We start from the raw sequence: 24,697 nt of genomic DNA, 5'->3' as shown, positions 1-24,697 counted from the left end.
AAGCTAGGAGAACTAGGGAACCCCCTAGAAACTAATCGCTGACCATTTGGCCAAAAAGCTGTAAACTGGTCAAACACTTGACCTCCCCCCTTTACCATAATAATGAATGACGAATCAGAGCATCAAGGAAGGACTATATAAACTTAACTATATGGCAGGAAACCAGACTGGGAGCACAAATCCACACAAACAGCACCCCAAGTCTGGAATTGGACCTAGGGTCCCAGCATTGCAAGTCACCAATGTTAACCAGTACACCTCCATGCTGCCCAGTTCAGTGTGCTTGAATTACCCCTCAGGGTGTAAGCAAGCTATGTCTATCAGTGTTTAAACTGGATAACTTTTTTTCATAGGGTGACAGATTGGGTGGAGCCAGAGGAATAAAAACAGTGACAGCTGTTTCCTCCTAAGTCATTCTTTAGCACTTGTTGAAGGTGAAGGTTGAGGTGAGTTTTGTCTGTGTGTGTGTCCTGTATTCATTATGTATTTACTTCAAAAGTTGGTTCATGAGGAGAGTTTATGCCTTACAAATCTGATTTTTTTTTCTGTAGTTTCTAATGTTTACACACAGATTGTAAAAGATTGTATGTATATTTTAACACACAAGTTCATATGTTTACCACATATACAGTGTGTACACATGAGCTTGTGTGTCCTGATGTACATTCAATCTTATATTGTTCTAATACATAAGGTAAACTAATGTTACACACTAATCAGCTAGGGTTTTTATTATCTTTTCTTTGTGTTATCTGAATATATTGCTAAAACACAAACACCTTGCTAGGTGAGCAAAGTTTCTCTTTCTGTTTTTGTGTTTGTGATTTTACAGTGCCTGGTTAAAAACTTGTGTCTGACATACTGCAGGTTCAGTTCATAGAACTGGCTTTCTGTCATGAAAGACCAGCCTGCTTCTCCACTTGTGACATTTTAGGTTGAGATTTGTTTTTTTTTAATTATCCAAGGCACTCTGGCAAAGAAAGTGGTTGCAGATACACTAGAATTTGAGTCCAAAACATTAACGTAATACATTTTCTTTTTAACGTTGAAGTTTCCTTTTAATGTTGAACTTATTTTCAGTTCTAGCTTGTAAGAATAATCTGTAATGCTGTCCATATCTGAAGTTTAGAGACTAGACTGTAACAAGAGACATGTATATTTTAAAATTTTAAATATTTCCTGTGTTTATGTCAGCACTACTCAAAAGATGAGTCACTTCTTATGTAGTTTGAGTCACCAAAACTAAAGGCTGTAAATCACAATACACACAATACTAAATAGCCTTTAGAGCACAGCCAGTGAATCTACCACATGAAACTGGGTATTACAATACAAATAATTAAATGAAAAAACAGTGGGCACTAAATATATAATATATATATATAAAAAATTAATATATAAATAAAAAAAACTAAACAATAACTAATGGTTACATAGTTTCAAAATAACAAATCCACAAATAGATCAACAAAGTATTTTTTTTTAATTTTAAAAATAATAAAAACAGAAAAACAAATGATTGTAGATCACAAGTGATGTTTTGGTATGTTGCTGAGCATCACAAAACCTGTTGCTGTTATCCTTCTTGGCTATTTTGAAGAATTTTATTTTTTTTAATTGACACGTTCATTGCCAAAATCCAAGAATGAAATATGTTGTCGTTTTATTTAATTTAATGTTTTTAAAAACATAGTATGTAAATGAAGCAATTTGGGCCTCCAATAAATGAGCGATGGATGACATTTTGTGGTAAAAAGTTTAGTTTTTCCTGTTTGCAACTTCACATGAGAACCAAAGAGAGAAACTGCTTTTTACTTATGTTGGTGATATTAATACTTCTGTTGGTTTTTGCTTCTTTTTTTGTTTCTTTATTCAGAAAATGGAGAAAGAGAATGAAAAGACCAAAACTGTACCACCAGACTGGGAGTTAAATCCCTTTGATTTACAGGACAAGCTATCCATGTTTAACATGGACATGTTTAAAGTTGTGCCTGACATGGAAAAAGAATTTGCAGAAATACGAGCCCAGAGGCCCAAGGGCAGTAATCATGAGATGAGGAATGAAATCAAGAGACTGGAAACATTTGACACCTTTAAAACCTACTCATCTTGGTCCCCTGATGAAATGGCCAACAGTGGGTTCTACTTCACGGGTATTAAAAACAGCATTCAGTGCTTTTGCTGTGGGCTGGTAATGTGCACAAACAGTCTCGAAAAAACGCCACACATCAAACACCAGGAGCTGAAGCCAGAGTGTGACTTTTTGAAAGGAAAGGAAGTGGGCAACATTTCTAAATATGAATTGAAAGTCCAGAGGAATTCCATTATGCCTCCTGAAAGACGAGAATTTTACAAGGCTGAGGAGACACGCCTGGAATCCTTCCATGACTGGCCAACCTATGCCAAAGCTGACGTTGCTGCACTAGCGAGTGCTGGGTTCTTCTTCACAGGTACAACACCTACTTATTACACAGTCCATAAGAGTCATCCAAGTGTCTTCAATAAATAAGCAGCTGAGTGTGTCTACCTTGCAAAGCTCAAAAGCATCATTATGAAGAAACAGATAATGTCCATTTCATAGTTTTAAGGGTTGGCTGAATTTGGTTGGTTTAGGGAGCATGAGGCATGCCTGCCTATGTTATTTTCACTGGGCAGAACAAACTCCTGTTTCTCAAGCTACCTAAAACCGGTGGAACCAGTCGAACATGTTGTGCAAGCCCAACATGCAGTCACAACCTAAAAGTGACCTCTTACCAGACAAAAGTGGAGGGCTGAGGCTGCTAAGCATTCCCCGAACTTGTGGAACACATACTATACAGTACCTAGCCTCTTCAGTATGTTTGCTGCTTGCAGAGGCCAGGCACAGTATAAGGTGGAGTAAAAACTAAATGTAAAATTTGCAGGCATAGAAAAGAGATTATAGGAAAAAAAGGATCCATCTACGGTATGCAAATGTTTTTGTTGGCTGGGTACAAGAATGCTTCTTAACATCCAATACCGGCTTTGTCTCTGACCTCTACAGATGATACATTGATGACTGCATCAGTGCCGCCACATGCTCTAACGACCAACTAGAGCATTTCCTGCAACATTTTCACTAACTTCCACCCATCCCTTAAGTATACAGTTAAAATATCTTCCATTGACATTCCATTTCTGGACATACAGTAAACGTCTCCATTAACCATCCACAACTCCCTACTTCTGTCTATTACAAACCCAATGATTAATACAGTAAATATTAAAAACTTCCTCGCTTTTTCACAGTTCCTCAGGCTCCAGCACTATGCAGTGATGACATGGACTTCCATAAACCCTCATTCATTCTTTTTTCATTGACAGAGGATACCCAACATGAATTGTTGACAGGAACCTCATCTGAACTAAAAATAGCCCTCGGATCATCAACCCAAATATGAACTCCCAACGGATTCACAACTACATTTCATTGGTGCTTCCCTACCACCACAACAGCTTTTCTATTCCCAGGACCATTAATGACAACTTACCCATCTTATAAGATGATCCCTCTACTGCAACCTTCATGTGCACACAGAGAGGTTTCAGGACTCCTATTGCAGAAAGACATCTAAAACAAAAACCCTCTTTCCTGACTGCCCCATCATCTTGTTTTACTGACTATCTAATCTACACAACCTTCATGTTCACAGCTCTTAGCTGCCGATAACAATCATCCACACCAGGCACTTTCCTCTGCAACACAACTCGTTTTCTCACCTGCAGTATATGCAATATCACACACATTCAAGGCAATATCATATCAATATCACACATTAATATCATCATCAATGTCATACAATATCATACATATCATGTATTTCCAGCAACCTAATTTACTGCATCTCATATAGGAATGCTCAGCTATTTACATTGCTGAGATTGTGAGACAGGACGTAGACTGGCACACCATTTCAGGGAACATGTCAAAGCTCTCAGAACCGATAGTTCCCCATTTCACCTCTAACAGCCATGATCTTTCTAATCTCTCCATATGTGTCCTCACAGAGGAGTTTCAGAACTCCTGTTGAAGAAATATGTGTAAAACCAATATTATCCTTCAACTTGGATCACACCTTCACCTTTCCTTAACAACAGACTCTTCTCCTTCTCAATTCTCTCCATTCATTTGTAGATTTTGGCTTTCCACACCTCTCCGTTTCCTGTTCTCCCTTAGTTTGGATACTTCTATGATTCTGGTTCTCTTTCCATACTCATCCTTCTTGATCTCAGTGCTGCCTTTGACACTGTTGACCATAACATCTTGCTTTCTCGTCTCGAGACTGTGTTTGGAGTCTCTGACACTGCCCTCAAATGGTTTAAGTCTTACCTCACTGATCGCTGTCACTTTGTCTCTCTCAATGGGTACAGGTCTGAAATTGGTCTTGTCAAGTCTGGTGTCCCTCAGGGCTCAATACTGGGCCCCTTGCTCTTCAGCATTTACATGTTCCCACTTGGTCAGCTTTTAAGATCACATGGCCTCAGCTTTCATTTTTACGCTGACGATACTCAAATATACATCCATACCAAACCCGACACTGATGTGGCTGTCTCTATTCTATCTAATTGCATCTCTGACATAAAAATTTGGATGACTCAAAACTTCCTTCATCTTAACTGTGACAAGACTGAAGTCATGCTTATTGGTACCCCCCATCAACTTCGCAAAGCCAGTCCTGTAACCCTGTCTGTAGATGGCTCTGTACTTGAGCTCCAATCAAAATTGAAAAACCTTGGGGTTATATTCGATTCTGGCTTAACATTCGACCCACATGTACAGCATACTGTCAAAACATCTTTTTTTCACCTTAGAAATATCGCAAGACTACGCCCTATGCTATCATTAACTGTGGCTGAAAAGCTGATCAACATATTTGTATTCTCTCGAATTGACTACTGCAATGCTCTGCTCCCTGGGGTATCTAAATCTACTCTGAACAAGCTGCAGTATGTCCAAAATTCAGCAGCCAGAATCCTGACCAGATCTAGTGCAAGTGTTCACATTACTCCTATCCTGGAGTTCTTGCACTGGCTTCCGGTCAAATTCCGCGTAGACTTTAAAATCCTCATGCTCACCTACAAGGCTTTACATGGCTTGGCACCTCAATACCTGTCTGAACTTTTATCGCCCTACTCCCCACCTCGCAACCTCCGCTCTTCAAATTCTGCCCTCCTTACTGTCCCCCAAGCCCGTCTACATTGTATGGGCGACAGGGCCTTCTCCTGCTATGCCCCCAAGCTCTGGAACTCCTTGCCCAAGGATATTAGAGAGTCACCTTCTCTAAACTCCTTCAAATCCAGACTCAAAACCCTCCTTTTCAGAAAAGCCTTTACTTAACTGGTTCCATTCTTCACCCCTCTGCTCTTCTTAATACCATCTTCCACGGTCTCCTCTATTGTTATTGTTGTATTGCTGTAATTATAATTGTGTCCTGTCTTGTGAAATTTTTCTTATTTATTGTTGTAGTCTTCTTATTTATTGTTATTGTCATCCTGTAAAGCGCTTTGAGAAGCCACCTTTAAAGGCGCTATACAAAATAAAGTTTATTATTATTATTATTACTTATTCTTACCTGCTTTATTCCCATTTCCTCCTCTGGTCCCAGACTCTTCTTATCTACTCTTACATACTGTGTCTTTTGTTGTCCTAAGCTTTATTTATTACTTTAACTCTCTCACTCACAGCCAAAGAAGTCTCCACAGGAAAAGTGTTTTTTTACCTTTCAGCAAGGGATGAACCTGTTCCTTTGCAGTCTATGCATACTGATGCAGTTCCCTGCTTGAACATTTTCCATAAAAAAGATTGCACCGTAGAAAATTGAAGATAAAGCTTGAGAGCTACGAGTGAAAACCTTTTTTAATCTTCCTTTTTATAACTCATTGTCCAGTGAATGTGCTGATGCTGTATTTCAGCCAGGTATAGCCTTCATTTATCAATATTAATTTCGGTACAGTTTTTCAAGGAAACTGAAAAACACGTAATGTTTCTGAAATGTCATTCTAACACTTAACCCATTTTGAATGACACTGCACACTGCACATTTTGAACTGTTACTCTATTTAGTCAATCCAGCGATGACTTATGTATTCTCTCTTTGTGCAGGTGAGAAGGATATTGTGCAGTGGTTCTGCTGTGCAGGGAGTCTGGCTTTTTGGGAAACAGAAGATGATCCTTGGAAAGAACATGCCAAATGGTTTCCAGAGTAAGAAGAAATAATCCCTGTACACATTGGAAAGCACCTTGTTTACTTTAGAAGACAAAAAAATCTAAAAAAATGAGCAAATTAAAAAAATAAAAATATAAGGTCAAGGGGGGCAGCATGGTGGTGTGGTGGTTAGCATTTCTGCCATGCAGCACTGGAGCCCTGGGTTCAGTTCCTGGGCTGCTATCCGCATGGAATTTGTACATTCATCCTGTGTTCACATGGGTTCACAAAGTTCTTGCTCCTGGATGAGAGGCTTTATTAAATGCATACAAGGAACATCACAATAGTACGGATGTTCAGAGAATACAAAGCAAGCAGTTACCTTTATACAGCTCGGTAACGTCAAGATTTCCATGGTTACAAAGAATTTGACAGGGTATATGGTTAAGATCATGTTCAGAACAATCAGCTATTAAAAGAAGTTTTTAGTTAGCTGACTGACCAGAATTCCAGAGATCACTGTCACGGAAGCCGGGTCAGACTCCCATGGGGTTTGTTGTAAAGGCCCTATGCGTGACGGTATAATCCAGAACAGACTGGAAAACGGACCTCAGGAAAAGTCACAGCAGGGTTAGTTCAGGTTGACAGATAGGGGGCAGTAATCCAGTGCTCGAGGGAAAAGCGCAGGCAACCAATCCAGGCAAGTCCAAAACAGGAGGTCAGGGTGCAGTCCGAAATTCAAAAGCTGGGAGATCCATCCAAGACAAAGACAGTTGAAAACCAGGGAAGGGTGAACTAGGACCAGGAACATGAGCCCCAGGCTCAGAGGCCAGAAGTCAGGGGATAAGGCCAATGTCCTCAATGTACTCCTGAGCCTAGTGATCGGCGGGCCTTCAGACGTCCATAATTTAATGCTGAGCCCAGAACTATGGAGACGCCAGGCTTACATAACAAAAAAGGGAGGAAATACAGCTTACAGTACTAAACTAAAATCAATACAAAAAAGGTAGGAGCGTCCTCTAGAGGAGGGATGACGACCGTGACAATCACGGTGCCTTCCCTCCCTTACAGCCTTGAGATAAGCTAAAGTTTCAAAGATAAACAAAATTCCACAGGATTAACAAAAAGTTTTATCAAGTCCAAAGACTTACAGGATGGTTAGTTGGCCTTGTGAGAAAATTGTCCCTTGTGTGAGTGCATCCGTGTTTATGTCTGTGTCTACCCTGTGATTGACTGGCAACCCCACACCTTGTGTCCATTGTGTATCCCTGCCTTGCGCCTGTTACTTGCTGTGATAGGCTCAGGCACCCCTGCTAACCTGCATTGGATAAAGAGGTACTGAAATCCTGAGGGTGGGGGTTGGGGTTGCGCACTGAAAGCTCAGGTTAGAGTTACCTACAAAACAAATACTTTAGTTTGTACTTTACAGAGATTATAGTGGTACCGTAGCCAGTCTGAGTGGTTCAGCATCCAGCTCATGATCTGCCAAGCTGAAACATCAGAATGTGAGCCACAGTCTGTTGGACCTCCAGAGTTCCTTAGTTATTGCAAAAGCACACAGGATATTAGCTTATCCTGTCTCACTATAATACTGTTCTCTCAGATTTGCTGTTCTAACTTTGACAAAAAGTGCAAAACATTTATTTTCCTTTTAAGCTATGAAGCTTTCCATTCTGTTGTACAAGAAATGCATAAAGGAATGAAATGGAACCAAGATATTTTGGCATGATTTCTTCATGCACCATATGAGTGACAATAATGATGTTTGCTGAGGGGACATGTTTTTAATGTTGTCAAGAAATTGATCCAACTCTGTCTTTAATGCTGAAAGCAGACTCCAACCACCTTACTGTACTTCTAATACTAGACATTTATTTCCCAATTTGATATCAGTCAGCTACTTTGACTTGTCTTCTCCTCAGTTTGTGTCATTTTGTGTCATTTATGAAAGATGCACGTATCTGCGTGGCAAGAAATCGAGTCAGGAAATTGCAAAATATGCAGAGAGCTACAATGGATTTCCAGGTGTCACGGTAAAGGATTCTTAACTTACTTTCCATTTATTTGAACTGTGATTGTACAGTACTTCCACTGTTATATTTTGTTTTAAAAGCAGTTGCACTATAGCTGAGAGGAGTATTGTAACCTAATAATGTGCTGCACAAATGGTTTTCCAGGCTACACATTACTTCTCAGATTATTGGAAGGATGATGAAAAGCTGATCCAAGCCTCCAAAGCATCAGGTAAATACTATAATAATAACTATAATACTAATAATAATCAATTATTATAATTATTATCATTATTATTAAAATGCCACTATCTAACTTATTGTATAATCCAGTGTGGAATATCCATTATGATTCAGCCAGACTCATTGTTTAATCATTTGAAATCACTCACTTGTTGCTAGGTCTCACCTCTTGGGAATCCAGCATGTCCATATTCCCATTAAATACACACACTCTGAGCTGTACAAGTCACATGTCACCCAGCATTTCTTAGTGGTCACTGTTCCGCATCATGGTGAGGAAACCCCCGGGGGACCCAAGCTTTCTCAATGACAGTGATACTTGGAAAACTGTGGACTGACACTTCTGGTATCTGACCAGAAATCTGGTCAAAGTTGTCTAACGGCATGGCCTTGGGCTCAAACTATTAGTCTGGATCTGAGTGATTCATCAGCTCTTTGGGCAGATGTGCTTAATGGATACATTGCTTGGTCCGTTGCTTTAAATCTTTGTTCCTAGCACTGTAGAACACTTGCAACTTGTAAACAATATTGTTTTTTTCTCTCATTAGATAAAAGAAGGCAGCACACAGCATTGCAGTTTGTTACTATAAAAGGGCAACTTGGATCATAATTAAAAATTATTTAAAAATTAATTTAAAAATATTTAATGGCAGGTCCCCTTATGCTTGACAAAACCTTTCTTTTCTTTGGTATGACCTGCTTTTGAACTTCCCAAGAACTGAAGATATTATTAACTTAATGTAATCAGGTTCTCTTCGAGCTCAGTAAAACTTTCCTGAAATGTTTATGGAAAACATACACTCCTTTTTCCCATCTGGAATAGTCTACTGCTTAATAATGTAGCCCAACCAGTATCAGAGCCTTCAAACTTCAGGTCCTTGCAAATCTGCCTTAAAATGTCAATTTGTCCAAAGCAAGCTAGAGCACAGTGACACGGGTGATAATACTGGGGTTCTGCAGATGATCGGCAGGCCATAGTGGCTGCAGATTACTGAATGGCAAACCAAGGCTGACTTGGGTGAATACTTGCATGCTGACACTAGGGGCATCACGGGTAAAGCTTGCTAAAGATGAAGCTCAGATTGTTGGGCTTATAGGGCTTAGCCTGTACTTTGAATGTCACTAAGGCACTAGGATCCTCTTGAAAGTTAAAGTGTATGCACAACTCTCATGTTTGTGGATACCATAACAGGATACAGTAAAGCACTTGAATACTTGCTTTTCCAAAGATGCCCTTGGTTTGTTGAATAACAAATCATGTCTACCCATATTTGTTAAGTGTCAATAAAAACTACAGAGAGAAGGCCTTCTGCCCATGTAAGGAACTCCTCCAGCTATTTCTGGAAGGCTGTCTGAGCAGGAAATCTGAGTATCCTATCCTAAATCTCATATACCCTCCCTGTGTGTTTGTCTGTGTCCTCTGGTTAGTGTTCCGTTTTAACAGTTTGGATTACCACATGTATCCTTATGGGCCTCCCCACTTATGACTGTGAAGCAGTGAAGGCAGGATGGCCTAAAGTGTCTTTCTGCATGAATAATCTAAAATAATATCCTCTGGAAATACCAGGAAAAATTGAAGATATAGGATTATAGTATGAGACTTCAGCCACCATTATATCAGACAGCCTGTGTGTGTCTGTGCAGTACATCTTAAGTGTGATGTCTTATTATGCTGCATCAGGGAGTTCTTCTGAAGTTACAACCACCATTTTCCAATATGAAGACTGCCGACTGGATTCGTTTCAAAAGTGGCCTGATGGGACAAACACAGAGCCCCAAATGCTTGCAGAAGCAGGGTTTTTCTACACAGGTAACCTTGTTTTTTTAAAGAAAAACAACATGACAATCACTAGCAGGAAAGATCTTTCATTATTGTTCATTATTTTTCAAGCAGATCCCACAACAAATAATATTTTACTAATTTGTTTGTCTAATGCTGTTATCCAAAGCACCTTATATTTGCATCATATACAACGAAATTGGAGCCATTCAGGTGAAGTACTTCTTTCAGGGATAGAGCAGGAGTATTTTACTTGGGATTTAAATGGACAATCCTCTTGTTACAAGTCCATAAGACTAGCCACTGCACCACACTACTACTCTTTATATGAGCCATTTATCTCAACAGTATCTTATTACTTTATTTAAGAAGCATTCTGATGTAGTGCCCAACTATCTCATTATTCAGTGCTCATGCAGTACATTTCTTTGAAGTACTATTATATGCAATTGAAGGGTTTCAGGAAAGCCGAGAAATGAGAGATTAAAAGTGTTATGAATGAATAACTCAAGTGAGAAAGCATAAATGAGGACTGTAAGAAACCAGACAGAAGGAACAAGTTTCTTTGAGTATCAAAACATTATTCAGAGAAGCAATGTCAGAGACACTGGAAAATTACAGAACGTGCCTCCTCCCTTAACTAACCCGAGAAACATAGCTGTGGAAAACTTGCAATCTCCTGCGTTGTCTTAGAGTCCTTGTGAAGTGGTCAAGTTTGAGAGCAATTCTACTGAGCCATCATCTCTCCAGGGCGAAAAGCCAGTTGAACTGTCTCTGAAATACTGTAGGTGTAGTATATAAAATAAAACCTGTTCCTGATTCCTGTTGTCCCTTTTACCACTACAGTAATAAGCAAGTTTCGTTATACTGTAGGTATCGCAGATGCCGTCCAGTGCTTCAAATGTGGCATAGTCTTAAGTCACTGGAAGCCAGGTGATGTTCCCTGGGTGGAACATGCCAAACATAATCCTAGGTCAGTACTTTGAACTTTTATCATCCTTGAGATATATTCTGAAGACTTCCCTTCCTTCTTCTTAACACATTGGGCACCAAACCTTTGGAAAGGGCCTCACTGTTGTTTAACAGTGTGTTAACAAAGCGGTATGGACATTGTGTTCCTTTGAAAAGAAAAAATACATCTTTTAACCACACAACAATATCAAGTGCTTTGAGAGGTCACCTTTAAAGGTGCTATATAAAATAAAATGTATAATTGTTATCTGCTAGTTATTTTTGCAACTTGCCTTTATCAACTTCACCATTCACTTTTCCCACTTAAGATTTAACTGGGCCAATTTAACTATCCTGAACAGATCTGAAGAAATTATGATTTAAGGAGACCCTGCTGGACTGCTGCCCTCCATAGTTAAAATTAGGAAGCCCTGCTTTGGTGGGGTTCCCTTAACATAAAAACACAAGAACAGCAACAAATAGAGGAGGTCATTCAGCACATCCAGGGCATTTGGTAGCTAGTAGTTAATTCATCCAACCTTTCCTTAAAAGAAACCAGGTGATCTGCTTTAACAACTTGTTCGGGCAGCTTCTTCCATATTCCTACCACTCTTTGGGTAAAGACGTGTCTCCAAGATTTCAGCTATTGAGGGAAGGATCTTTTTGAAGCTACTGGTTGAGTAAATTCATGCTACAGTTTGCCAAGTAATATAAACTTTCTCTTTCAATTCCAGTTGTCCTTTAGTCATACCTATGAAAAACAGAACTGAGTCCCCAAAAGATGAAACACCAGTGAATAATGTAAGAGTGAGCCCATCACTGACTTTCTCTAGATAACAGTATTTTGGGTGATATAAATATTAATGTATTAATGTAATACTTTGGCATTAGGAGCAAGTCTGATCATTAATCACATTATTTGTTATAATATTCTATTATCACATTTCATATATGCACTCTATAATAATGTTCTAAATTAATTTTCTTTATAAAACATTCATGAATACCATTTTTGAGTGACAAACAAATATCTACGGTCCCAACCTGTATTTTACAGCCCCTGCAGTGAATGATTGTCACTGTTCATTGAGTTACAAATATAAATTCTAAACACCAGAGCAGGCTATCAATGTTGCCATGACATAACTTTAGGACAGACAGACATTTGAGTATCAATGAACATTAAATAGGGATGAAGTAGTTCAATTAGGTAACTGCGTCAGCATGCGTGGGCTGCAAACGAACAAGTAATAGGTTTATTCCATACTGAAAAGAGAAGAAAGGAAAAACCCAAAAGGAGGCTCCACAGCCAAAACATTGTGTTTCCTTTCTTCTTTTTTCACCATGGAATAAACTTTTACTTGTTCCTTAAATAAGGATGTGATGTCACTCCTGTGTACCAGGAAGGCTATGCAGCACCAATTTTGTTCACATACACTTAGAATGCTTTACAGTACAAGTTAACACCCAACACCTTTTCATTTTTTCAAATAATCTGATGCAGGTCTGCACTACTTTGTAATACCGCCGGGTTGTGCAGTGAATGCTTAGCATGGCATGTCTAACATATTGTACATTTAATCTTATTCTACAAATAAAACTTAAATGGGTATTAACTCATTAGTGCTTTCCTGAACTAGTAATTCTGTACATAACACTAATAGATGTATTTTTACTTTTTAGGATAAATACAGTATCTAGTATGTGTAGAGATATAGTAATTAGAAAACATAATTTTATTTAAAATTTTGATTGTAAAATATATAATATTGTATTGTGTTGTCCCTGTTTGGGATGAAACGGAACTTGGCAGACTTCATATGCAATTCATTTTGGACTTGCATCTGCTGTGTTTATTTGCCTGTCCACAGTGGGCCTTCCACTATTTGACAAGACACATCTCTTCCACAAACGGCAACTGTTACAGGGCCATCAAGCTAATTCAACTCCAAACCTTGTGGGTGTCATTAAAGATAGCTCTCACATGGCAAAATGGTGCTCCTGAGTGAACCAAATTGGTTGCTGGATCACCATTTTTTTCAGACTTCAAACTACCATTTTCTTGCAACTATTGCACCAAATTGCCTGGAAACTTGCAAAGAAACAGGTCTCACTTCGGCTCCAGAAACTTCACATGGTGCATTTTATACTAGGTCATAGGAAACTTGGCAAAATGTGCCCTGTAACCCTTGATCTCTTCTTTAAAAACTCCATCATTTAAAAGTATCAACCTAATAAATCTGTGAGCTAATGGAGAACTTGTTTAAGAGAACTTGGTCACTTGATCATCATTTTTATTTTCTTTTTTGTTGATGTAACAAAATCTTAAAGAACCAAAAATTTAACACCTGTTGTTTTAGAAAGTGTTTATTCTCTAAACTTGATGGAAATAAATTTTACATTTCAATTTAGTTAACTTAAGTTCATTCACACTAAAAAAACTACTTACTTAGAAGCTTTAAACACTGCTTTTGGGTTTTCAAGTTTATTTTTCACACATACGCTATCTCATACTATATACTCTAAAGTTCACAAATGAAGACAAAAAGCCTAAATGCATCAGTGTTACATGGACTTCATTCTTTTTAGGCACAATTCTATGAGGCTGAGAAGATAATAAAGTCTTCTTCTATTTAAGATTCAGATTTCCCGTGTTTTTATAGGGACGAAGCAGGGATGAAGACAATATCATCTCAAATGTTCCCGAAGAAAGGAGCTGTTCATGTACGTACATTTGTAACTCAAAAGAACTCAATCTTTTCTCATAAGTCAGTTAACTATCCAGTACATCTTTGGACTGCGAGAGGAAAACAAACACAGGGAGAGGGTACAAACTCCACACAAGTAGCACCCCAGGAACTGAACCCAGGGCTCCAGCGCTGCGAGGCAACAATGCTAAACACTGCAATGTGGGGAAACAGATATGATTTTTCTCATAAAGCATGAGAATACTGAATGTAAAAGGCATTTCAGTTCCACAGGATGTTCGTCCAGTGTTAATGTCTGTAGCAGGTCGCATGGTTCACGTGCCTTTAAAGTATGGATTGACATTTTTTATTGTTGAAAATGGTAGACAAAGATTATTTGGAGTCTTTGTTCACCTTCTTTCATTTTTGTTTTTTCCAGTACCAAGCAGGAATGTGGAGCAAAGAGATTGGATCTCTGAAGCAAGACATTTGTCCTCGTGGTTGAGAAAGGCATATCGTGCCTTAGACTTCAGGAGAATTCCTTCATTTTCCAACACAGCACATGCTGCAGTGGACTTGCATTCTACCTTCGCATGTCTGGCTTTGTCTTTCCAGAACAGGAACAATGAACCAGAGCGAGCAATTTCTCTGCCATCACTACTAAGACAACTTGGTAAAATTACTGTCATCGAAGGAGAAATAGGCAGTGGGAAAACAGCCCTGCTCAGGAAAATCGCAATCTTGTGGGCTTCTGGAGGTTGCCCTGTGTTGCAGAGATTCAAGCTGGTATTTTATGTTTCCCTTAAGACTGTGAAGACAGACCAGTCCTTGGCAGAAATGATTGTAGAATCACTGCAAGACTCTAACATGTGTCTCAATGAAGAGTCATTCAGGAAAATGATCTATGGTCTGAGAAACCAAGTTTTGTTCCTGTGGGATGATTACGGCATAACAGGATCGCCTCCAGGTTCTGTCAATGAACTGGTCTTGAAAAATCACATGAGCCAAACTGCTGTTGTTATTGGGGTCCAGATGAACAGAACTGCACAAGTGCGTCGGTGTGCCTCATTGGTTGTTACCGTCAAAACCTTTCCTGTATACAGCACTGTATTTCTTTTGAAGAATCTTTTCTCTCACAACAAGGAGCTGGTGAAGAACTTCTTTATCAACCTGGGCCTTTCACAGGAACTGGAAGGCATTTTTAAAACACCACTTTTTGCCTTAACTCTGTGTGCTCTCTGGGTGCAGGACCCCAGTGCCAATATGGATGAGAGGAAGATTTTTGAAGCATACCTCCATTACACTCTACAAAAGCCAAGGCAGGAGTCTGTTAAGGTGGCAGCTGTCATGTTATCTTGTGGAGACCTTGCCTTAGAGGGTCTTTTTACCAAGCAGTTTGAGTTCACTGAGGAGAGCCTCCGGGATGCAGGGATTGACAGTGGAGACGTTCTTGCTCTGGGGCTGATGAGCAAGTTCACCACTCAAATGCTCTTTCCTGTCTACAAGTTCTTTCACGTTTCCTTTCAAGAGTACCTGGCAGCCAAGCGCCTGAGTGACCACTTTGAATCTGATACTGAGGAGCAGCTGAAAAGAGGCTGGTGCTATCTGGCTCAAATTAACACGTACTTCAAAGTAATGTTTGACTATCAATCCTTTTTGAGCTATGCATGTAGTTTCTCTGCAACAACCACAGAAAAGATTGTCCGCCACTTGTTTTCCGCCTCAGAAAGTCAAGACTTTTTTGAATCCAGGACAGAAAATATGAAACTCTTAGAGAAACATCCACAACATCTACACAATGCACAAATGGTTAGAAAGTTTCTGCACACAAGCGCTTCAAGAGAAATTTGGAGGGAACATTTTTTGGAGTTTACAATAAAGATATCTCTTCACAGCAGTTGTTTGCCCAGTTGTGCTCCCCATATCCTCCAATACCTTTCTGGGAAAAGTCTGCAATTTGCAGAAATGGGAGGTGGGAATGCAATAGAAATGTTTTTCAATTTATACCCACAATCCCTTTCTTTGCTGAGTGATGTAGTCATTTTAATTACAGGGTTTGAAAAAACTGATGCAAACCATTTTTTGAAAATTGAAAATGCCCTAAAGTCTCCCTGCCAGCCTTCGGTTGAGGAAGACTATGCTCCAGCTTTCCAGCTACTGAGAGATGTGGCAGAAATGAATATCGCAAATGAACGGAAAATCGATCATATTCAATCAATGAGGCTCTGTCATCTGAGTGAAACCACAGTTAGCACCCTTGTGAGGGTGGGACAGGGACATACTCTCCCTCTACTTAAAATAAAAGTTTCATACCTGCACAGACTGGCAGATGGAGATCGAGTAAAGTTACAGTGCTTGTTCACTGTTTTTCACAGTGTTGAACTCATTTTGGAAAGTGCTGAAGGTTTCCTGGAGAGTATTCAAGACGTAATTGAACAAAATTGGGCTAACTTTAGAAGACTTGCGTTTTCTGGAAGTCACTTTACCAGACAAGAGGAAGATCTTGTGATATCAATGTCATCCCTGGAGCACCTCGATTTATTCTCTAAGAAAACCCCAGGTATGCAAAAGTACTAGTTAATTGTTGCTTTAACATTTGATTGGTTCCATTTCATAGAGTGAGAATTAGTAGATTCTAGATGAATGTTACAAATGAACAGGGTTACAAATGAATTCTGAAAAAAAGGGTTTTGCTTCTTTTGTGATGAGATGCATGTCCTCTGGGAATGTAAAGCCAGCAGCATTAAGGTTATACTGCATGTTGCCTCACAAAATATTTCCATTGACCATTTTGTCTTTATTTTGTCTTCTTTTTGGGGAACCTAGGGTATCTCTTTACATTTACTATTTTTGATGCTGAGGTTATGATGCTATTTATGATGCTTGGCAAAACACAAACACTCCTTTTGTATTTCCTTTGTTATCCAGAAAGTAGCCTTGGAAGTGGCTTTCTGTCTTTTCCCCATTACAACATTAATAGAGTTTTTAAACAGAAGTCTGAGAGACCAAATCCCTCCTCCCAAGCTCCCCTTTCTTGTAATCTTTTCTACACACCTCCCTCCACCCCAACTTCATTTTTTACTGCTGCCTCTCTGGTTTATTCCTCATAAGTGAGCAGGATTTTGGCAAATTTGACTTTTCACACAGGGCTGTCATCTCTTCAGGCAGGCAAATTAAAGCAAAATAATAAAACTAAAACACAAATCCCTTTTTATTAATTGCCTTATCTCAATTAAAATGTGACCAAGCTATTGGATTATTGTTTGATTGGTTTATTGAAGTTTACATTCTAGGTGACTATACAACACCTAGAATAAAAGCTCTATCCTTTGAAAGCGAATCATAAAAGAATCATTTTTTTTTCCTGTTGCCAAAGAGCTCTGATCTCTAATAATTGATTTTGGTTTGATGTTGTACAATGCTGGGAGTGGGTGAGTGGCAATCAATATACATTAATGAGACACTTTTTTTGCCTCTAGAGTTTTTGATCTCAAATCTGGACAAGCTATCTCGTCTCAAAGAACTGAAAGTCACAAGTGAGTCAAAAGTACTTGATAGCATATTAGATGGATTCAAACATCTTCAGAATTTGGATGCATTCACTCTTAAACTTTTTGATTCTGAAGATGACACAAGCAAACTTGGTATGTCTGTTTTTTTTATTTCTAACTTTTAAACACATCAGATTCTCTCATTCTTTCATCAGAGCATTCTAAAAAAGTCTTAACAATACTGTGTCCATTGTCACTTACTTTTCATGATAACATGTATCCTTGCAGCTTTATAAGAACTTTTGTGTTCTGCAAAAAAAACATACACACAAGTCCATGGTTTAGAAAAATCTCTGTCACTGCAGAGCTCTTTTATTTTCAAAAAGTTAAACAAAGTGAAATCCAAAATGATTCTCAAAATATTAGTCATCAGCATCCTAGCTGCTTCAATAGCTTGTTGTTGCTTTGTTCACCTTTATACTATAGCTCTTTCATCTTCTCTCAGTCATCTGCTTCTTGTAAGCCTGTGTTGGCTCACTGTCAGAGCTCCAGTGTGTGTTATACTTCTAGTTAGACTTCATGTACTAACTACAGACAAATACTAGCTGATGGTCTATCACATTATTATTAATTTGTAAGCTTATTAGAAGGGAAGCATAGTAGCATGGCTGTTAGAATTGCTACCTCATAGTTGCAGAGACTTGTATCGCATTCTGGCATTGGGCTTCTGTCTGTGTGAAGATTGCATGTATATCTTTGTATCCATTGAGGTTTTTATGAGGAGCCCCCGTTTGTCTACAATAGCAAAGAATTTTAAGCTGGATGGCCTATTTTAAAATTCCCTTTAATCCAATAGCCCTGCGATCAACTGAAGTCCTGTCCACTAGAAGAGAACACGTGCAATCTCAGCTGTTTTTCTAGTTCTGTGCTTCCAGGATATGTTCCAGCTTGTCACGACCCTCATCAGGATAAGCACTTTCATAATGTATACAAATACTCAAGAAAAATGTTCTTTTGTTAATAGACATGTGTTGGTATGTAGCTGGATCCTTTAAAAAAATCTCAATTAATAAAGCTTCTCGCATTGGAAACCATACAGTATTTTATGCACACACTAGTCTACAAAAACAAAACTTTTATGCCATTTAATTACCCAAATGGAAGGTATTGTTGATACATTGTTATTGAGGTCTGTGTTATTTATTAAAAGTCCATTCTGTTTTGCATAAACATATCTAAACCTACAGCTAGACCTCCTGTTGCTGTTGCTGATATTGTTTTTATTTCCAGCCTTCCTTCTGCGACATTTTCCCAATCTCAAACACATAAGTCTCAGGTTGCCCAGGTGTCCGAATTTCAATGAAGTCACCGCAGTGCTTTTCACCTGTAGAAAACTTGAACATATTCACTTTGAGCACTTCCTTCATTTTGACAGAGGTGTATCAGAATTAGGTAAGCATGTTGAATTGTCCATAGAAACCGTGAAAGCTTAGAACTCTTGGTCACCCTTTTGTTTACGTATCCTTTGTAACTGTAGAGGTTCAAGTGGTGTCAGCTTGAACTGTGTCTGTGTGTGCTGTCTGCTAAGGAGCAAGTAAAGGCTAATTCCACACTGAAACATAGCAAGGCAAAATCCAGCATTCTGGCTGATGAGCCTTCTTCAGGTGTGAGAAAGAGAGGAAGATAGCAGTAATACAAAGCACACAAGAACAAAGAGCATAGTAGGTGAGAATAGGTACACAGGTGAGAGGTGAGGTGTATATGAACCCCAGTGTGTAGTTGATGAGTGTCAGCCCTGCTCTGAGTGTGTGAAGTTTGTGTGAACATGAAAGTGTCAGTGATGAGTGTCAGCTTTGCTCTGACTGTCTGTACTTGTTTCCAAGTATTGTGTCACTTTGTTTCCAAGTGACATTTAGTATGGATTGACACTCTGCAATGTTGCTCACGTCATTCTGTCCAGTGTGGATGCACCTTCACTCAAAAAAATCAGATGATTTGAAAGAAAACTGTCCTGAAACAGAATAGTGGTTATTGGACTATTGCTCGACTGAGTTAATGTTGTTTTATTTCATAACAGCATCTGCACTGCCCAAATTTGAAAACATGAAAGTCTTAAATCTAGAAACCCAGGATATTCAGGATAAAGGATCTGCCCAGATATTTGGTAAGGCTCTTTTTTCTTCCATTCCTCACAATAACATATTGCTGTGCCTCACTATCAGAAGTGAATTTATTGCATAGACGAACACCTTGTGAAACTGCCTTCCTCCCTGTTTCAAGCTCAGGCCCTAGAATCACTGGTGAATTTGAAAGAGCTGCATCTTCCTTTAGGCAACGGAATGAAAGCCGCCTTGCCCACTGTGCTAGAGCAGCTACAACATATCAGGCAGCTGCAAGTTCTGACCATTGGGGTCATACTGGAGGATCACAGCCTTTACCAGTTGGGTAAGTGTGCAGGGGTCGTCCCCAAGGGAGGTGGGATGGAGCAGGAGGTCACAACAGTGCCAGAGAATAACAATTGGGAATGGCTGAATTTAGAAATGCAATAAACAATATCGAGGTTACTTGAAATGCACGCAACTCTGTGAAATATGGGTCTGTTTGTGCCCTGTGATGGACTAGTGTCCTGTCCAGGGTATATTCAGGCTCACACTGGTTCCTTGCCACCGTGACCTTGTATTGGGAAAAGCTGTTTGAAAATGGATGGAAAAACATTAGAAAGTCCCAGATCATAGTGAGTCTGAATATCTATTAATATACAAATTTTACTTATTCTCCCTCTTAATACATGTACTTTTTATTTTGAGCCAAACTGTCAAAAGAGAGCTTTCTTCAGTCCGTTCAGAAACTGGACCTCGAGATCAATCATGGGGTCACCGACGCAGGCTGGAGGGATTTTTTCCAAACCCTGGACAACCTGCCCCATTTAAAAGACCTCCTTGTTTCCCGACACTACAGTAAGACCCTGAAACCCCACGCCTCCACGGTCAGGGCCTTTGTGCAGTGTGTGTCCCGGCTGCCCAGCCTGATGCTCATTGTCATGTATGGTTGGCTGCTGGACTCCGAAGACCTGAACATGTTTAACCAGATGAAAAGGCAACACCCTCAATCTCAATGTTTAAAACTCATTTGGCAGTGGGTGCTGCCCTTCTCACCGCAGATCCTGAGAGAAACATTTTAACATAGGGAGTAAAAAGTTTAGGAAAGGAGCTCCGGTATCTTAAGGGATGTTTGCTTGTGGTGCTTAGTTCTTTTAAGATGTTTAGTTTGTCTTAATAAGGTGGGTAGATTTGTTCAATCCATGACTTACCTTATCAATTGACACAATGACGGTTTACAACTAAAGGAAGATTGTTTGGCATGAATAGATAAATAGACACATAAACAGTGTTTTATTGTTTTCAGATTCTGTTTCATAAGGTGCAATCATGCCTGCCTGGAGGCTTTTATATGGTTATTTTTTTAGTGATGACTAAATGATTAGTTTAAGAGTAACAGGTCTTGTTAAATGTGTTGTATTTTTGCCGATATTACTGCTATAAAGGCAAAATTACCAAGAAATTCTGAACTCTGTGTTCTTTGTTAAGTTTTAGGTAATAAACTCTCAGTAATGTTATGAGGTGGAACTGTCTGAACTTGATTTTTGTGGTGTTTGAGGTTGGTGATTGTGATTGGGGATAGTATAAACAAGGCACTATAATATTAAATATGCAGCGCCCTCCAGATGCTCATACCCATGATGAAATAGAAACAAAATCATCATACAGTAGCAGAATATATCCAATCCAATTATGAATTTGATAAGGTGTGTTAGTGTTCAGTTTAAAGCTAAAAATCTTATGCTGTTCAGTAGTTGTAATAGCATTTCACAAAGTCATGTCTGTCCTAAATATTTATTTGGATTCCAAAAAACATAAGGGACACATTTATTCCTTTTAATACAAATCCCAAAAATAAATCTACATTATATTTCAGGTTTTTGTAAGATGGAAACCACTGGAATTATCTAGAGCAGTGGTTCTCAAACTGTGGTACGCGTACCGGCAGTGGTACGCTGCGTGCCGCCAGGTGGTACGCCAAATGACCCTGGAACTGTGTCGTGTGCGCTGAAAAATCAGGACGGGTTTTCATATTTTGTATTTTAATACGTGTCGAATAAGCAGCCTACGTACTACGATACAGTGCGCGCTAATACTTCAGTGGACACAAGAGATACTCTGTAATTCTATACCACTCTATAGGAATGCGTGCTATGGATGCCCAATTGTATTTAAAAAAAGCTACTGTATCTCCAGCAAATAGGGAGAAAGGAGAATGTGCGTGATTTTGGAACAATGCCAACGTTGTAAACACAGGAATGCATAGAAATACGTGCTACGAACGCAGGTAATCTTGTGAGCACACGAAAGCGTGATAGAAAAATATTTAAGAACTGTTCTAATTTGAGAAAAATACACCGAGCGCCTCTGTGTTTCGCTCCCATGCGCATGAAATAAAAACTTTAAATACAGTGCCTTGCGAAAGTATTCGGCCCCCTTGAACTTTTCAACCTTTTGCCACATTTCAGGCTTCAAACATAAAGATATACATTTTTTATTTTATGTGAAGAATCACCAACAAGTGGGACACAATTGTGAAGTGGAACGAAATCTATTGGATTTTTGAAACTTTTTTAACTAATAAAAAAATGAAAAGTGGGGCGTGCAAAATTATTCGGCCCCCTTGCGTTAATACTTTGTAGAGCCACCTTTTGCTGCGATTACAGCTGCAAGTCGCTTGGGGTATGTCTCTATCAGTTTTGCACATCGAGAGACTGAAATTCTTGCCCATTCTTCCTTGCAAAACAGCTCGAGCTCAGTGAGGTTGGATGGAGAGCGTTTGTGAACAGCAGTTTTCAGCTCTTTCCACAGATTCTCGATTGGATTCAGGTCTGGACTTTGACTTGGCCATTCAAACACCTGGATACATTTATTTGTGAACCATTCCTTTGTAGATTTTGCTGTATGTTTGGGATCATTGTCTTGTTGGAAGATAAATCTCCGTCCCAGTTTCAGGTCTTTTGCAGACTCCAACAGGTTTTCATCCAGAATGGTCCTGTATTTGGCTGCATCCATCTTCCCCTCAATTTTAACCATCTTCCCTGTCCCTGCTGAAGAAAAGCAGGCCCAAACCATGATGCTGCCACCACCATGTTTGACAGTGGGGATGGTGTGTTGAGGGTGATGAGCTGTGTTGCTTTTACGCCAAACATATCGTTTTGCATTGTGGCCAAAAAGTTCGATTTTGGTTTCATCTGACCAGAGCACCTTCTTCCACATGTTTGGGGTGTCTCCCAGGTGGCTTGTGGCAAACTTTAGACGAGACTTTTTATGGATATCTTTGAGAAATGGCTTTCTTCTTGCCACTCTTCCATAAAGGCCAGATTTGTGCAGTGTAAGACTGATTGTTGTCCTATGGACAGACTCTCCCACCTCAGCTGTAGTTCTCTGCAGTTCATCCAGAGTGATCATGGGCCTCTTGGCTGCATCTCTGATCAGTCTTCTCCTTGTCTGAGCTGAAAGTTTCGAGGGACGGCCAGGTCTTGGTAGATTTGCAGTGGTCTGATACTCCTTCCATTTCAAGATGATCGCTTGCACAGTGCTCCTTGGGATGTTTGAAGCTTGGGAAATCTTTTTGTATCCAAATCCGGCTTTAAACTTCTCCACAACAGTATTACGGACCTGCCTGGTGTGTTCCTTGGTCTTCATGATGCTCTCTGCGCTTTCAACAGAACCTTGAGACTATCACAGAGCAGGTGCATTTATGCAGAGACTTGATTACACACAGGTGGATTCTATTTATCACCATCAGTCATTTAGGACAACATTGGATCATTCAGAGATCCTCGCTGAACTTCTGGAGTGAGTTTGCTGCACTGAAAGTAAAGGGGCCGAATAATTTTGCACGCCCCACTTTTCATTTTTTTATTAGTTAAAAAAGTTTCAAAAATCCAATAGATTTCGTTCCACTTCACAATTGTGTCCCACTTGTTGGTGATTCTTCACATAAAATAAAAAATGTATATCTTTATGTTTGAAGCCTGAAATGTGGCAAAAGGTTGAAAAGTTCAAGGGGGCCGAATACTTTCGCAAGGCACTGTAAATACGGAAATAAAAACGGAAACGCGGAAAAATGCAAACTTGCGGATTGCTAAAGCAGGTAAGCTACACTATTTTTGAAGAACCTTATTTACCGTTGGCAAAAGAGCTGACACGTATTATGTGTAGAGAAAAAGCTGCTAAACAGCTCGACCTGCTGCCCCCCTCCCCCTGAAAGACACAGTCATTCATAGAATTATTGAAATGAAGGATTATATCAAAAGTACACTGATAGAGCGCGTTAAGATGAGCAGATGTTTTTCACTGCAATTAGATGAGTCTGTAGTCGATTTGGCCAATTTGCTCGTTTACGTTAGATACGAGTTTGAGGGTATGTCCCATGAGGACTTTCTGTTCTGTAAACCACTACCAACAGGAACTACAGGTGAACACATATTTCAGCTCCTGAATGAATTTATCGAAGAGAATGGCCTCGACTGGATAAAATGCGTCTGAGTTTGTACAGACGGTGCTAGAGCAATGACAAGCCGACATAACGGTGTAGTTGCACAAATTAGATTGCTCCAGAAATTAATATACGCATTACAACATCCACCGAGAGATCTTTGCCGTCAAGAAAATGCCTGACGATTTAATATCGTTGTTGTGAATTGTATCAAGGCTCGAAAAATTAATTCACATCTGCTTTGCTCAACTAAACAGGCTCACCCCTCTCACTGAAATTGTGTTTTTTATTAGTTGTTGTTAATGTTTTTTTTTTCTGTAAAACACTTTGAGAAGCCACCTTTAAAGGCGCTATATCAAATCAAGTTTATTATTATAATATTTATTATATGTGTGTGTGCACGCGCGCTCATGTTGGTCATTGAGAATTTCTGGGGTTCCTATGAGATGATGACTTGTAGGTGGTACTTGGATGCTTTGGTTGGGTTAGGGGTGGTATTTGGTCCAAAAAGTTTGAGAACCACTGATCTAGAGGCTTCTGAAGGTGTCTTATTACCCTGGGGTAACAAAAGGGGTAACATACACAAGGGACTGTCAGCAATTATCGTATCATCATGGTTGTCAGCTCTCTGAAGACTGCAGGCACAAGGTCACTGACCTCCACGTGTTTGAAGATGGCTGTAAAAGAATCCACCAACGTTCTTATAAACTTCTAAACTCTTGATCCAATACAGGGTGAATAATAATAATAATATCCCTGGCACTATACTGGGGCATTAGGACCCACATAGACCACAGGGTGAGTGCCCCTTGCTGGCCCCACTAAC

The 24,697-nt window shown here is 39.4% G+C and overlaps 1 protein-coding gene across 5 annotated transcripts; it reads left to right on the top strand.

The window, feature by feature from the left end:
- The first annotated feature begins 426 nt into the window (after window positions 1-426).
- LOC148647060 (baculoviral IAP repeat-containing protein 1e-like) lies at window positions 427-20,954 on the top strand. 5 transcript variants are annotated; one of them, XM_088608818.1, is made up of 15 exons: window positions 427-446; window positions 1,877-2,450; window positions 6,122-6,221; window positions 8,116-8,197; window positions 8,342-8,408; window positions 10,101-10,229; window positions 11,073-11,172; window positions 11,885-11,951; window positions 13,814-13,874; window positions 14,277-16,397; window positions 17,317-17,481; window positions 18,619-18,780; window positions 19,406-19,492; window positions 19,660-19,773; window positions 20,136-20,954. In XM_088608818.1, the coding sequence occupies exons 2-15, from the start codon at window positions 1,880-1,882 to the stop codon at window positions 20,507-20,509; spliced, it is 4,200 nt and encodes a 1,399-aa protein (XP_088464944.1). In that variant the 5' UTR covers window positions 427-446; window positions 1,877-1,879; the 3' UTR covers window positions 20,510-20,954. The 5 variants fall into 5 exon arrangements, with proteins under 5 accessions (XP_088464944.1, XP_088464943.1, XP_088464945.1 ...); XM_088608817.1 differs by having other exon boundaries at window positions 19,609-19,773; XM_088608819.1 differs by lacking the exons at window positions 19,406-19,492; window positions 19,660-19,773; window positions 20,136-20,954 and having other exon boundaries at window positions 17,317-18,755.
- The last annotated feature ends 3,743 nt before the right edge of the window (window positions 20,955-24,697 follow it).

The sequence above is a fragment of the Lepisosteus platostomus genome, chromosome 16, assembly GCF_059453375.1.
Source record: "Lepisosteus platostomus isolate fLepPlt1 chromosome 16, fLepPlt1.hap1, whole genome shotgun sequence".
Classification (NCBI taxonomy): domain Eukaryota; kingdom Metazoa; phylum Chordata; class Actinopteri; order Semionotiformes; family Lepisosteidae; genus Lepisosteus; species Lepisosteus platostomus.
Note: the sequence above shows the minus strand (reverse complement) of the source record. Positions and strands in the feature narration are given on the sequence as shown.